The sequence below is a fragment of the Ambystoma mexicanum genome, chromosome 6q (assembly GCF_040938575.1).
Source record: "Ambystoma mexicanum isolate Mex_15411 chromosome 6q, UKY_AmexF1_1, whole genome shotgun sequence".
Classification (NCBI taxonomy): Eukaryota; Metazoa; Chordata; class Amphibia; order Caudata; family Ambystomatidae; genus Ambystoma; species Ambystoma mexicanum.
In genome coordinates this window covers 655,060,758-655,076,379 of record NC_090937.1, presented here as the reverse complement: position 1 = coordinate 655,076,379, position 15,622 = coordinate 655,060,758, and the positions used below count along the sequence as shown (strand labels likewise).

Genomic DNA, 15,622 nt, shown 5'->3' with positions numbered 1-15,622 from the left:
ATATTAGATAGCCGTTTTTCAAACCCAATTGAAGTTCATTAAACACCACTGAACTGTGATCACGTGCGTTTGTCTTACTGTTTGATACCATGCCTTCCTGACAGTGCCAATCTCTTAGGCTATAGAGTTTTGAGAGAAATACTAAGTATACTTAGTAACTGTAGTTACTTGAGGATATAGAAAAATAATCTCAAATGAAGGGCCTAAGGGTCCCCAGCAAAACTGCCCATAAGGATGAGTAGGTTTGGAGTGTGCCCAATTGCACTGGAAGGTAACGTCCAAACTGTGTGGGTGAGCAGCGTGGCTAATACTCTATCGTAAACCTAGCACTATAGTACACATGCACTATATTCACCATAGAGTGAATATAGTGCATGTGTACTATCAGCTCAAAGCGCTTTTGCCCTCAATTTAACAAGCAATTCTAGTTCAACAATTGATTTGGTGTCCTTGTTCAATTGTTTCATTCTTTGTTGAAACAGCCAACACGTGTTTCGACTAGGTGTCTTTTTCAAGGCTGTTAATATTATGTTACATTTGCTTCATAAGAAATGTGCAAACAAGATTTGTTTTTACAAACAAAGGACATTTTCCCCCAAAAAATAATAAATGGTTGATGTGTAATAAATAAACAGGTGTTTTCCAGGCATTGCACATCATGCCATAACAAACAAGGTACAGCAATACATACGGTTGGCGTTAGTCGTAAAGGATGAAAAGGAAACAGAATGAACATACATACTCATTAGTTGCTTAGCCCTGATGTCAACTAGACATGAGCATATTAGCATAAGTGAGTATAAGGAATCATTCATGCCATTACCTTTCACAAGTACCAGATCCTTATCACAGTGGACAGTAGTCTGTAATAAACCCTCAACATTAACAGTGAGAATGTCTTTGGGTGACGGTGCGTGCAGTGGTTGTGCACCCACAAATCATGTGCCTAATCATTGGCACTAATCTCCTTATTATAACGTGCAGGGGTGCATGCATTTGAGGTTCATTGCTCACCCCCTTTGTGTACTGTTAGTTAAAGAAGTGAAAATCTCATCTGTTTGGCTCACCTAAAAATTCTTTTCCTCACAGAACTGTGCACAAACAAGTATAAGTCTCATGAGTTATAGAACTCTGTCATTTCGTCATCAATCAAATGTACATGTTTGCAAACATACCTTTGCCTAATTGTTAGGCAGTTACCTCTTGGTCGCTTGTTCTATAGAACATAGTCTATTGCCGCAAAAGAATTGGCGTAGTAAGTATTCTTACTGCCTTTTGTGTTTAAAGATACTATTTAGTTGGTTACTAGAATCATGCATGCTTGTTTACTAGCTATTGCAAGTTTGCCTTGAGTTAAGCCCCACCAAGAGTCTTGCTGGGTAAGGCCATGATCTCCCCTCCTCCTACCTCATGACCAAGATATATCACTTTACTCTGACCAAGTTGGCATTTACCTGCTTTGATGGTCTGATTGGCCTGTTGATGTAACGCTCACCTGGTTTGTACGGGACGTCACTCAGCCTGTTCTGACCCCTTACGACCTCAAACCCTTCTCTGGAGGCTATTCGACTGGAGACTGGGCCAGAAACACAGGATTGGTAGAGTTTAACTCCCTATTGTCTCTGTGTGCTTGAACCCCTTCTTCCCCGGGGTCGAACCCTTCCCTTTGATCCACAGCTCACCTTCTTTTCTTGGATAGTGTGCTCTCCGTCCTGCCTTCAATGCAGGGGCGCGTTGATTGATGCGGGCTCGTTGCTGCCTAGTTACCTCACTGGCAAGAGTCCGACAGGTAATATAATGAGTCTTTTGAACAGTTCTCTAACTTCGTTCCTTTCCTTCCTTAGATGATGGCCGGCGTCCGGGGATGGTGGCGTGCTGCTGCGATGAGTAGCGCTGAAGGTGAGCGCGATGCACCCCTTTCGTATTTGCATTGAACTGAGTTCTTTTTCTGTGTCTTTTAGGTGCCTCGACGTTTTTAGCGTGGATGCTGGTTATGAAGAACAAATGTGGTGGGTAAGCGTGGTATGTGGCGCCTCTAGATGTTTTCACGCTAACCTGGAGTGTCTTTTCCCTCTTGCAGATAGATGAGAAGTTCCGGAGACAGAGTTCCTCCAGAGTGGCTGGTATTCAGGTAAGCGTTTGAAGCTTGTACAGTATTTCAAAATAAGCGAATATTTGCAGAATGCTTACTAATGCCTTTTTTCTGTTCTTTTCCCTTTTCCTTCGGAAGCGGCGTGCCGGGATGGGAATGAAACCGCCGAAGATGCCCGCAGAACAGAAGGAGCGATGACTGATGGGCAGAAGCGCTGCAAGGTAAGGCTGTTCCTAACAGTGTTCTTGTTCTTGCATGAGCTGAGCGCAGAAGAAAGATGCAGGCCTACTGGAGACCGATCCGAACACGGTGAGTGTCACGCTGCAGGTGCAGAAAACGCAAAGCATGTTTCTCAGCCTGGGTGTGGCTTAAATAGTCTCTGGGTATCCCAGGTGCCTCTGGGCTGAACCGCACCCAAAAGACTAGACCGCACATGCAGTTCTGGGAACCGAAATATGTGGGGGGCATCCATCTTGTCCCCATCAATGCACTACAAGTCCAATCCCCAATGTTATCCTATGGGAGTGAGTGAGTCTGGTGCCACAAGTGCCAAATCTGACTCTAAGTGGGTCTTTGGAGGGATGGAGAGGCCCTTGAGGGCCATGTAGGTGATCGTGGCCTGGCTCCAGCCTGACATCTTGGAGGGCTGGGGCCATGAGGGGCAGGAATCATGACATTTGAAGGGCCTGCAACACATGTCCCTGGTGGTCAAGATGTTCTTCCCAGATAGGGCTGAACACTGCTATGTCATTCAAGTATGCCATGCAGAAGTTCTCTAAACCATTCTCTGGAATGTGGCAGGTGCATTCTTTAAACCAAAGGGCATGACCTTAAACTGGTACAAGCCTTCTTGTCATGATGCCTACCCCCGGGCATCCGGATCAAGGCCATCAGCCCCGGGAGCAGGCATCCAGATATTCAATAAAACCCTAGCAGCCCCGGCTGGGGGCTGTCTGGGTTCAGTCCTGGCGCCTTAGGCCTTAATAGAAAGGCGCCAGGCTCATAATAGAAATCAGTCCTGGCGCCATAGGCGCCAGGCTCATAGTCTTTACTTACCTCATGCAGACCATGCTGCAAATGAATCCAAGCCAACGTGAGGCCTGGATGGGACTATTTTACTACAGGGACTATTTTTTACTCAGGTGTGGTTCTAGGGACTTCTTACCTGGAACTACTTTGGAGGCTATTTAAACCACGCCCGAACAGCAGCACATGCTTCGCGTTATTCTGCATCCAGCAGCGTAACGCTCACTGTGCCTGCAGTCAGCATCCAGTCTTCAGCCACGCCCGTCTCGAATCCAGAGCTCCTAGCAATAAGAAGGAGGAAAGGTTAGAAAACAGATTATTTCAATCCTTACCTGAATTCCGGATCATCACGTCTTCGAACTTGAAAAGGACATTATTCTACACGCGTCGCGTCGTCAGCTGCAGCGCCGCGCCATACTCACCAGTCCTCACAGCATTTTTTGATCCGGCGCAGCCTCCATCATTTTCTCTGCCGAATGCCACCATCTAGGGGACAAAAGAAGCAAGGTGAGCCGAGAGAGCCAACAAATACAACCTCTCCACCATAGACTTACCTGATTAACAACCGGAGGCATTATTCTGTAACAGACCGCAACTTCTTACGCCGCACCTGTAAGGAGAGAGAAACCAGCAATTTAATCGCACACATCTTTTGCCGGACAGTGTTGGGTAATACAGACTCTTACCTGAACACCATCAGCTGCCACAAGACAATCTTCCCTTGGACCCAGCTGCAACACAAGAAAGGAATTTACAAGAGTGAACATTGGACATATTGAACTCTTTGAACTTTATACTTGCGGGTTCTCGCCTGGAACCTCGGAGTCAATATTCATCCAGAACTCTTCCAACGCCTTCAAACCAGTGAAGTAACTGGTATCTATGCGCCCCTGCATTCCACGCAGGATGGAGAGCTCATCATTTACAAACATAAGGTGAGCTTACTGAAAGTGAATATCAGTGGTGATTAGTGGGGAGAACAGTGGGGTGCCATTACTAGAATCCACGGGTGGCTAAATCCCTTTCTCCACTTGCAGGAGAATACGTCTACGGGTCAAGCAGACAAGGTTAGGCGGTCCAGTCCAGTCTGTCATCTCTGACGCCCCTGTGGAAGCCAAGTGAGCGTAACACTTCTGGAGTTGAGAATGCTATCTTCTCCTTGGACTGGTCAGTCATGGCAATCTGCCAATAACCACTTGTCAGGTCAAAAGTACTGAGAAATGTGGCTCAACCCAGCTTATCCATCAGTTCATCTATCCTTGGCAAGGGATGGGCATCAGTCTTGGTGACTGCATTTAATGCCCTATAGTCCACACAGAATCTAAGTTCTTTAGTTCCTGCCTTTTGTACTAACACGACTGGGCTAGCCCATCGTCTTGTGGAATGTTCACTTACTCCAAGGTCAAGCATTTTATTGACCACCTTTTTTTGTGATTCCTCACATTAATTGACGTCCTATAGCCCCTGCTTTTAACAGGTACAATATCACCAGTGTCAATGTCACGCTGGCCCCAAGGGGGGGTCAAGCCTGGTGTAAGTGAAAACAGAGGGGCAAGGTGGGTTAACAAATCTTTGCACTCCTCCTGTTGCTGTATTGTCAGATTAGTAGAGGGTTTTACCCCTTCTACTGACCCATGTGAGGCTCACACTCCTTCTTCTTGACCAGAAACTAAGAGCAAAGCTCCTATCTCTGGTCTGGAAACATAAGCCCTCAGACGGTTGGCATGAAAGACCCCAGGGTCCTCCTTGGGTTTGCCCAAGTCAGCCAAATAATTGATCTCTCCAAGTTTTCCTACAACTTTGAAGGGCCCTGTCCATTTGTCCTGTATGATCCTCTGTCTTACTGGGACCATGATGAGAACTTGTTGGTCTGGAGTGAACTCCACCATATCTGCCTTCTGGCCGTGCATTGCTTAACCAGAGCTTGACCAACTTTCAAATTCTCATTAGCCTCTGTCATCATGAGTGCATCCTCTGTCTGAGGCCAAGCACATAGTCAGTAATTCTTACTGGCTTTAGGGAAGGAGCACTCTCCAGACCCTCATTGATCAGGTCCAAAGGGCCTTCTGACTGGATGACCATAAAGGAACACAGAAGGGCTAAAGCCCACTCCAGCTTGAGGAACATATCTGTAGACAAATAGAAGGCATGGCAAAAAAAGGTCCCACTTTATCGTAAGTGGTCTTCCAAACCTCCAATCACGCTCTTCATCGTCCTATTAAGCCTCTCTACCAACCCATTTATCTGAGGGTGGTAGGCAGTTGAGAACATGTAGGTGACCCCACAGGTTTATCACATGGCCTGCATGTAGTGGGACATACAATTTGACCCTCTGTCAGATACAACCTCCTTAGGAAATCTTATTTTGGTACAAATACCAAGTATAGCCTTAGCCACGGCCTGAGCAGTAACAGTTCTCATTGGAATAGCTTCAAGGTACCTGGTGGCATGGTCCACCACAACCAATATAAATTGGTTGCCTGAAGATGTTAAAGGGTCTAGGGGACCAACAAAGTCAATCCCCACCCTCTCAAAAAGGACTCCCACAACTGGGAGAGGCACCGAGGGTGCCACATTCTTGACTCCACTCTTGGCAGATAACTGGCAAGTGTGACAACTCCTACAGTGTAGTTCAATATCTCTCTGCACCCCTCTTGGGCCAGTAAAAGAACAAGGAGATCCTCTCCTTGATCCTCTTTAAGCTTAAGTGACCAGCCAGGGGGTACTTCATGTGAATCTCAATTCCTGGGACACCACCAGTCTCCTAAGGTTTCCTGAAATAGACTCCATAGGCCCCCTTAGAGGTGTCCATCCTCCCAGTATATATCCTATGTTTCCCAGGGCCTTGTCCTTCACTCTGGGAAGCTGCCTGATGACACAGACCTTCTAGAGAGGGATCCCCTCTGTGTCCCATACTGAAGTCTGTGCTTGAGAGTCCACCTTCTCCAAGCAAAGTCTGCAGCTCAGAATAGTCTCTTGGATCCAGATCTTCTAGACAGGGTTGAATCTCCTCCTCCTCTGACTCATCAGAGGAGGGTTCTACATGGGATTCCTTTGGCACCAACTCAGCCTCAGCTGACGGTTGGGTCTCAGGGGTGACCGCTAGGTTTTCAACGGGAACCTTTTTGCTTGTGGAAGTTTTGGGCTTGGGGCACTTCTTTCCTTTTGAGACTCTAGGTTTCCCCTTGGTCTGTGTTGGAAGATCTTTTAAGGTTGCTTCTCTGGCTTTCCTTGTCAACTCCCTTCTTTTCTTAGAGAGGGGTTTGGATGTGCTGGAGACTATACCTAAGGCCTCCAAATAATTGCCCAGCAGTACTCTTCCTAGGGCTTCTGATTGAACACTTAGAGGCCTTTTTACAGTCATCTCATTACACTTAACGATAGCTGTCAATACTGGGCACATTTAGATTGGGCCTCATGCTAACTTGGTAAGCCTTTTGGGAGCCTTGGCAACTTACTCAGGCTGAAAGAAATGTTCATCTACCACAGTTATACTGGCCCCAGTGTCTCTAATGGCAGGGGTGTTGTGACCTTTCACAAGTACACTGTCTTTTATATTACACTCTAGTATTATCAGAAATGGAATTATAGACCTCAATGTTCTGTTGTTCCCACAGTCCCAGAGATACTAAATAAACTCTAGCCTGAACACCAATGGGTTCTTTAGCTTGAGGGTGAAAGATAGCCCCTGTCATGGGAATATCCACATCATGTGTGAATGCTAAGGTGACATAGCCGATCCCTGAAAGTTTACCCTTACATCTGGGATCTCCTTTCACATGGTCAAAATACCCACAAGCCACACATTTCCCAAAGGTCTTTTGGAATGGGGGCTTCAGATAAGCTCCCTCTGGTTTTGGCCTAGAGGTTTCACTAGCCCTATAAGGTTGTTTATGGGGGAAGTTTCCCTTGTTATGTTTGTTGCCCTTTTTTGGTGGGGGATTTTTAGAATGATCCTTTTCATCCTTTTTATGCGTTTTCTCTTCCTCTTTCTTATGTGGAGCCCCAGAATCCTTATGACTAGCCCTATTGGCTGCCCACAAGTCGGCAGCCACTGCTAGCTTCTTGGGGTCCAGTTCTCTAGAGTCAGCAAGATGCTGTCTCAGCTCTGGGGAACAGACATCAAAAATACTTTCCAGCATACGGAGACACATCATGCCTTCACAAAAGCTTGTCTTATAGCCCTTAATCCGCCCATCTAAGTTTTAGGGGCTTTCACACACCCAAGTGGCCACAAGTTACCATCTCTCTTCTTGTGGTCCCTAAACCTTTTTGGAAGGGGTCTTCCCAAACCTTGCTATGCAAGCAGTTTTTACCAACTGATAATCTTGTCTATCAACATCATTCAGCTCCATCACAGCCATTTTGGGGGAGCCTAGGGATTACCCATGGAACAAACTCGCTTTCACAAATACCTTGTACTTTACATGTAAATTCAAATGTACTCAGCCATTCAAGAATATCAGTTTTCACATCATACAAATTTAGCAAATCTTTGAGCAGACAAAGCTTCCTGCTTCTGAAGTGGTCTGGCAAAGAGGACTCTGAAACAGAAGTGGAACCAAGGGACAGCCTTTTCATCTCTAGTTCATACTGCATCTCTTTTTCCCTGAGTTGCAGTTCCTTCCTCGTTTCCTTGTCTCTCATTTCAGACTGAATTTCCAGTTTCCTGAATTGAAGCTGCATTTTCATTTTTTCTTGCTCTAGAACCAGCTCAGCTGACATGTTAGATACAGGTAGGGATGGTGTAGGAGGATTGGCAGGTGGATTAATTTTACATTTTGATCACATCATCTTCTACCTCATTATCTGGAAGTTGAGGGCTAAGAGTTACACTTTGACCATCATTGGAAGTAGGGGGTGCAGGCCTACTTACTGTTTGGTAATCCAACACCTTTTGGATTAACACAGCTTTTTTTTCCTTTTGTACTTAGAAATGTATCTTTATACATTTCTTTCAGTTTTTCAACAATAAGAGACATAAGAGCTTCTTCCTTATAGTTTTCCATAGTGGACATACTTTTAGTACTTTACAGTTTAGTGACCTAGAGGATGGAGTCTTTGTGTGCAATGCAACCAGAAATCAGTGTAATCCAACCGACTGTAACACCACTGTTAGGGGACATTTCCAAAGGTACTACTGGCAGTAAGACTTTAGTAAGCTATCCCAGTGGTTTGTCTATCCCCAACTCTACTAAGGTCCTGAGCTAGTACAGACTGATTCTAAGAGTTGGGAATCTACAAACCACTGGGATAGCTTACTAAAGTCTTAATGCCAGTAGGACTTTAGGAAAACTCCCCTAACACCTGGAAATTAGCAAATTAAACAACACTTCAACTGAATATTGGGACCTCGAGATGCAGTGACTACCTTGTGGTTGCCCTCGCTTCAACCTCAACTTTCTTGGAGAAATTTGAGGGTGTTGCACAGTGTACATGTTTTACTTAAACAGTGTCTAAATAAATTAGTTCGGGGTCAAGAAGCAAAGGATTCTCTCTACATGCTAGCAAAGCTTGAGAAGAGAGTTAGGGCATTGACACTACTTATAATTGCTCTGTTAAGTCCTCTGCAATAAAGAGATGAGGGGAAGATGCGTATGTTTGGCATAAGAAATGTGGTGTGCAGAAAAGACTCTAAACTTTAAAGATTTGGAAAAGCTATTTACAAACAGTAAGTTCTTTCAAGTTGCTATGTTGCAAGGGCTTTTGCTACAGTCCAAAGAAAAATACATATTTGTATTGTATTAATCTAGGCACACCTTTTTTGCAGTTTTCATTCATTTTTAGTTGTCTCTGCAATGGGTTTTCTTTGGATACTACTCTAAATGGAGGTAAACTATTGACTGTCCATTTCTATCTCGAAGCATGCCATCATACTGTACGTTATACATATTAATCTCAAAGAAAAAGAAAACTAAGTAAAACGCTTTTAGTAATTTACCTTTCTTAATAAAGAAAATTAAAGACCCTGTCGGGTTCAGGGCTCCGAGCATCTTGTGGCATCTTTGCCCTCATTTAAGCAAGTCTTATCCTTACTAATTGAAATCGATTTGTTCTAGATTAAAGTCCTAGATGATACTTATGCTAAAATTTGAACTTTACCCTGCTGATGATTGTGCAACACTCTACTTACCAATATGCATATATTTGATTTGCAGAATAAAAATCTTCACTTTCCATTGAGATGCAAATACAACAGGCTGACTAAACAAGCTCGCTTCCTCCAAGAAAACCCATCCTGCTTGCTCTGTAACCTGCTCCATCACTACATGCACCAGGCCAATTACTCCATCATTGAAGATGCCACTATGGTGCGTTGCAAGTTACCTTCTATATAGTGTGACATGTTTAAAAAAAAGATATGCTTGGTTTTATTCTTATCGTGTGGTGTCTCTACCAATCCTTTGCTGCTTACCATGACTCCTACTTGCCAAAGTAGTAAGCGTTCATATCTTATTATTGTTTATCTTTGGTTTGATTCTGTAAGAATATGTACCCTTTGTTTCTTGATCACATGTGAACTCATTACAAAAAGAGTGTAATAGCACCCTGAATAACATCCATGAATATTACAGTTGTGGTTGTAGAAATGGCTGTTGGATTGTTTTGGGGGATTTCTTTTTTAAAACCAGATTTTATTGGATTTTTGTTCATAGCAAGCTCCGCACCCAACTGCTATTGAACATATAAAGCTCATTACATTTCAGAAAGTAATCCCCCACCCCGCTCAGGAATATGCTGAGTGAAAGTCATATTGAGCATTTCAGTAGGAGGAACATAAAGCATAGCACATGGGGTTTCACAATCAAGGTAGGTCAACCAGGTTCAACGCTTGCAGTCTCACCGGCATGCAAGGGCATTATAGTACCTTTGCATATAAGCCAAGAAAGGCCTCCAGGTAGTAATGAACGCCATCAAGCAGTCTTTTATATTAGCCAGTAGTTTCTCCATTGATAATATATTCCAGACTTTATCAAGCCACGCTCTGCCTTTCTCCAAAAGTGGAGGATTGCAAGCTCAGTCGTCAGCAGACGATAGGTCAACAGCCTTCGAGCCATTGTGATACAGTCCTGTTGCAGCACAATAGTGAGTCCCAAAACACACAGCACAGGTTTGTCTGGAATGGCTGTGTAGAATCTCTTTTAGCCTGGATCTCACCTCGAGCTAAAAGTTGCGTATCAGTGGACACCCCACAGCACTTGCAAAAGTGTACCCTGAGGACTGCATCCCCTCCAACATAGCCTATCATTGTTTGGGCATCATCATCTGGCTGGGGTTTTATACCATTGTGTCAATATTTTAAATCTAGTTTCTTGCAAGCGCGGGCACAGCGAAACCCCACTACCCCCGTAAATCCTTTCCCATTCCACCATGGGAACATCAAGCCCGCTCCTAGCCATCACAGTATGAGCGGTGCACCACCCCCTTAGGTGACTTAGAAATAAGCCCTCTGCTGTCAGCCGCTTCCTGGAACACCCACTCCAACTGCGTCAAATCTCTTGTTGCAAGCGTCACATTGAGGGGTTGGAAGACACAGTGCCTTGCCTGCATGTCCCGAAATCTGCCCGTTTCCGCGAGGCCTCCTTCCCCCTTGCAGTCTTCGAATGTGCAAATTTTCCCCTTGGCGAATAAGTCCCCCATCTAACACAGCCCTCTGTCTACCCACTCTAAAAACCCTCCATCAGCCTTACCAGATGAAGAATCTTCATTATGAAGAAATTTTGTGTATGGTAAGGGGAAGGAAGTAGTCTCTCCCTCCCTTTCAACACTGTCCCAGGCCTCGAGAGAAGCCCTTGTAACAGGATTCAAATAGAGGTTCTGCGCCCAAGCTCGCTGGGGCGCCACAGTTGCCTTCACAGATGTATCCCCGCTATGGCCTGTTCCATACTAACCCAGATATTTTCTTTGCACCCAATCAATCAACGATCCTATTTGCGAAGCTCCTACAGTAGTCCCTAAGCTTGGGGAATGAGAGTCCCCCCGGTCCCTAGGTACATACAGTGTGGTCTTATGAACTCTAGAGAAGCCCCCGCTTCATAGAAATTGTAGCAACATAACTTCCCAGTTCCGAATCGTCCATTTCGCATTAGAGATAGGGATTGACTGAAAAAGGTATAAAAATGTGGAACGATTTTAATTTGATGACTGCCATTTTCCCCAGCCATGACAGATGCAGGACTCCCCAGCGATCTAAGTCTTCTCTGATGCTCCTTTCTAGGGCCGGGTAATTGACACTGAATAAGCCCCTAGTTTTACTTGTTATATTCACCCCAGAGTATTTGATGCTTTTAGCAGCCCACATAAAGTGGAACGTCTGCTGGAGGTTCTCCTTCAGACGGGGAGGGATATTTAGACCGAGGATCTCCGACTTGGCATTGTTTATTTTGAACTCTGAGACCCTACCATAACTCTTCATTTCTTCTGTTGCGTGTTGTAGCGAATCTGGGGGATCCGATAGAATTAAAATCACGCCCTCTGCGAAAAGATTAATCTTATGGTGAGAACCCCCAAACTTTATTCCCACAATGCGCTCGTTGGTTCATACCCACACCTCCAACAGTTCCATCACAAATGCAAGTAGGAGCAGTGAGAGGGAGCACCCCTGCCTAGTACCTATATTGAGCGGGGTTGGCACAATAACTGCCCCATTGACCAGAAGCCTCGCAGAGGGTGTCTCGTAGTTAGAGAGAATAATTTGAATAATTTTGGGCCCAAAGTTAAATTTCCACAGCATGTCCCTCAGAAATCCCCATTCAACAGTCAAATGCTTTTTCAGTGTTGAGTGCCAACAAAAGCATATAATTTGGATTTCTCTCCGATTTGTCTATTTGGTGTATGAGTCTCCTTATATTGTCAACCGTACCTTGGCCTCTAATAAATCCAGATTGATCTGGGCTAACAAGACTAGGGATGAACCTCTCTAACCTAGTGGTGATCGATTTTGTGAATATCTTGGAGTAGAAGTTTAATAATGCTATGGGCCTATAGGATGAGTAGAGCTTGGGATACTTGCCTGGCTTAGGTAAAAAGGGGTTACCTGGGCCTCTGTCATTGAGGCTAGAAGATGGCCACCGCTTCTCACCGAGATAAACACGTCCGCAAGGGGGTTGGCCAGTATTTGACCCAGGGACTGGCGTGAGGCAGTCAGGGCTTGGGACCTTGTTAGGTTTCAAAGTTTTGATAGCTTGAAAAACCTCCTGCGGGTCTATTGGAGCCTCCAGAAATTCTCTTGCCCCTCCCGCTAATCGAGGCAGATCCACCCCCTCTAAGCTTATATATCCGTATGCCTCAGAGCGCTGGAGGTGTAAAGTTCTGTGTAAATGGCGTGGAACAACTCCCTGTTCTTATCCTCATCCCCCCACTCCTTCCCCTGGGCGGCAGCAATGGAGTAGATACATGCCCTGCTTTTCTGCTGCCTAAGGAGGTGAGCTAACTGTGTCTCCAGAACATTACCCTGCTAATTTTTGTGGCAAATCCTGAGCATAGTTCTTTCAGCTTTTTGGGTCCTCGGGAGTTTCAACTGACTCTTGGCTATGGTCAGAAGCCTGAGTTGTCGCCTGGTGGGAGCCACAGCATAGGACTTGTCTGCCCTTCTCACCTCCCTTCATTCTCACCGTCACCATGTCATGGCCCGAAAGAGTCATGGGCTCAATATCTGTGGAGAAGACTAAGTGAGTCATACCGTCGGGATAAAAATACAATCGACTCGCGATGCCGATAAGTGTACATGTGAGGTGTACGTGTAGGCAGTGCTATCAGGGTGTAAATTCTGCCATATATCCACCACATTCAGGTAGATTATGTAGTTCTTAAGAATGGAAGATGCCGAGCCTGTGGTGGAGTAAGAGGTCAGAGCTGACCTGTCTTTGATACCATCCATTACCAGGTTCATATCGCCCATTAGGAGAACCTCCCCTTGTCCCCTTAACCCAACCCCCTACAACATTTGCAGCATAAAATGTTCCTGTGCCAAATTAGGGGCATAGAACGACAGCATGGTGATTCGCCTGCCCTGGAATTTACCCTCCACCATTACATACCTACCCTCAGTGTCCTTGCCGGTTGCTATATGCATAAATCCCACCTCTCTGTGTATTAGTAGTGACATCCCCGCCCTTTTACTGCCCGACGAGGAGTGATACTGGTGTGGGAAGGATTTGTGTTTGAGTCATCCCAGGTCCTTTTTTGATAGGTAGGTTTTGTCTGCAGCGCTATTATGTGCAGCTGGGGTCCATTCAGCTCCCTAAACAGCCATGTAGCATTACCCAGGGTGTTCAGGCCACGGGTGTGTAAAGTCCCTAAGTTAATCACCATATTGCACTACAAAGTGACTCAGAACGGGCATTTTATCGTTAACCATAACATACCCATTCTTCTCCACACCCCCCATGCGCCCAACAAGACCCACCTCTGAAAAATAATGCTGCTTTGACCCTGTGGAATACATTCCCTATGAAAACTACTGTCATTGGCACGCCGCCTTAGTAACTCCTAAAATACCCCCAATATATCTGCCAGTCAGCAAAGTACCTGCTCTGGAAGATAGTCCGCCTCCCCCCTCCCATACAAACCGGCCTGCCAATAGGTTGCTATACGTAGCGAGAAATCACTGCAGGACCTGGCCCATCTTAACTGGTCGAGTTCTAAATGTAACAACAAAAACATTGTGAGATTCCCAACTCCGATTAACCATCCTCAAGACTGCTAGAACAGTTCCTCGCCCATGGGCGATGCTGTGAACTAGATGTCGTCAGGCAGAACTGAACTGCCGGTTCCCCCCCGGCTCCCGTGCATCGGTCGGCTCTTTTTTCCCTGATGGCACCCTGCGCCAGGAGCCCTCTCCTCAGGCCGCATCTATGGCTGCGGCAGGTTGTGCGGCACCCTCCTCGCCCAGTGTGATTTTCAGTAGCCGCGCTCCTTCTCCTTGCCGTGAATACTGTGTGCACTGCATCCCTCACCTTGACCTGGTGGCCAAACGGATAGGTCCATCTGTACTGGATGTCTTGAAGCCGCAGCTCCTCAGTGATGGGTTAAAGAAGCCTTCTCTTTGCTAGGGTGGGCTGTGAGACGTCCTGGAATATTTGGACTGTGGAGCCCTGAAACTGAATGATTTACCTTCTTTGCCTCTCCCAGGATTGCATCCTTGACTTTGTAGTCATGTAATTTCTCCACAATATTATTGGGGGAGAGGAGTTCTTGTCGTCTGTCTTTGGGCCCACTATGTGCACCCCATCCATCTTGATCGTTTCGGGGAGGAGGGGTTGCCTGCGACATGAGCTCCTAGATACAGCCCTTGTTGTAGTTCCCCTCAGCCCCCTCTCGCAAGAATTTCACTCTAAGGTTGTTTCACCTCGCCCTGTTCCTCCAGGTAATCACACTTCGCCCCAAGGCTCTCATTACTGTCCTGTAGGGCTGATCCCTCGTGACCCCTCTCTCATGTCCTTTTCAAGCATGGTGAGGGAGCGCTCATTATGGTCCAACCTGTCTCCCAATGCCACTACCTTCCTCCTGATCTTGGTGGTGGACTCCAACATCTCCTTTCAAAGCTGTTATTTCTGAGTGCAGCAAGTCCTTTGTCCCTTTCATGCAAGTCCAGGGACTGGGTAAGAAATTCTGGCGTGAGAAGCGGCACACAGTGCAGAGCATGGCTCCATTGGTTTATCCGCAGCCATAGCTTCTGCTGGAGTGTCCTGCCTGGCGGGCGCCGACCGAAATGCCGAATACTGGAGCTTTTAGATTTTTTTGAGGCTTTTAACAGTCTGCCTCATAATGGAAGTCTTTGCGCAGCTCCGGGGTGGTGGGCACTTCTTGTCTGCTCCTCTTTTTTAGCAGGCACCTCTCCTCTTACGCCCCAGGACTTAAGTTTTTTTTTTTTGTTGAGGAATTAGCTGGTGGCGCAGGGTTAGCCTTGCGAATATGCTCACCACAGTTCACCTTTCCCACACACACCTAGCTCTTCTTGCCCCCTTGGGCAGTGTTCAGAGGCCTCACCGCCACCCATATCTAGGGTTCACAGGCATCTCCAGCAGCCAGGATGATGGTCTCAGCAAAAAAGGAATGGGGTCCTCCCTGCATTGCCCATCATTGGGGTTTGGTGTTATGGACCCATTGTGCACGGAGACAGGTCCCCCCTCACTGCCGCTCCAATCATTGCCCCTCCGCAGCGTTTGGCAGAAGTAAAAGGTCCCAGTAGCCTTTGCTCCCCGAACTCACTGCCTCTTATGCTGCAGGCCATTGGGATTTCGGCAGGAACCTGCCCTCGCAAAGGAGCACTACACTCTTTCTCCCCACGGGGGGACAGTCATCCGGCTCCTGCATACGGCACACACCTGACTTCTTTTTCAGGCTGCTCAGGGGGCCGCACAGCTCACGGCTGCCCCCTCGACTCCACTGCAGAGCCAACACACTCCGCGGCAGCCGCTATGATGGCGTGATGGGCTCTACCCCGTCTCCTCTTCGCTGCGCTGCGGCCCCTGCTTACAGTGACACCGCGGGAGGCACACT

General features: G+C 46.4%; 1 protein-coding gene across 11 annotated transcripts in view; it reads left to right on the top strand.

Moving 5' to 3' along the window:
• BLTP1 (bridge-like lipid transfer protein family member 1) overlaps nt 1-15,622 on the top strand; it is a 2,946,455-nt gene that overhangs the window by 1,449,385 nt on the left and 1,481,448 nt on the right. For all 11 annotated transcript variants that reach the window (XM_069631149.1, XM_069631145.1, XM_069631146.1 and 8 more), the window contains exon 39: nt 9,277-9,429. In XM_069631149.1, coding sequence (XP_069487250.1) covers nt 9,277-9,429 — 153 coding nt within the window. The remainder of the gene's footprint in view (nt 1-9,276; nt 9,430-15,622) is intronic.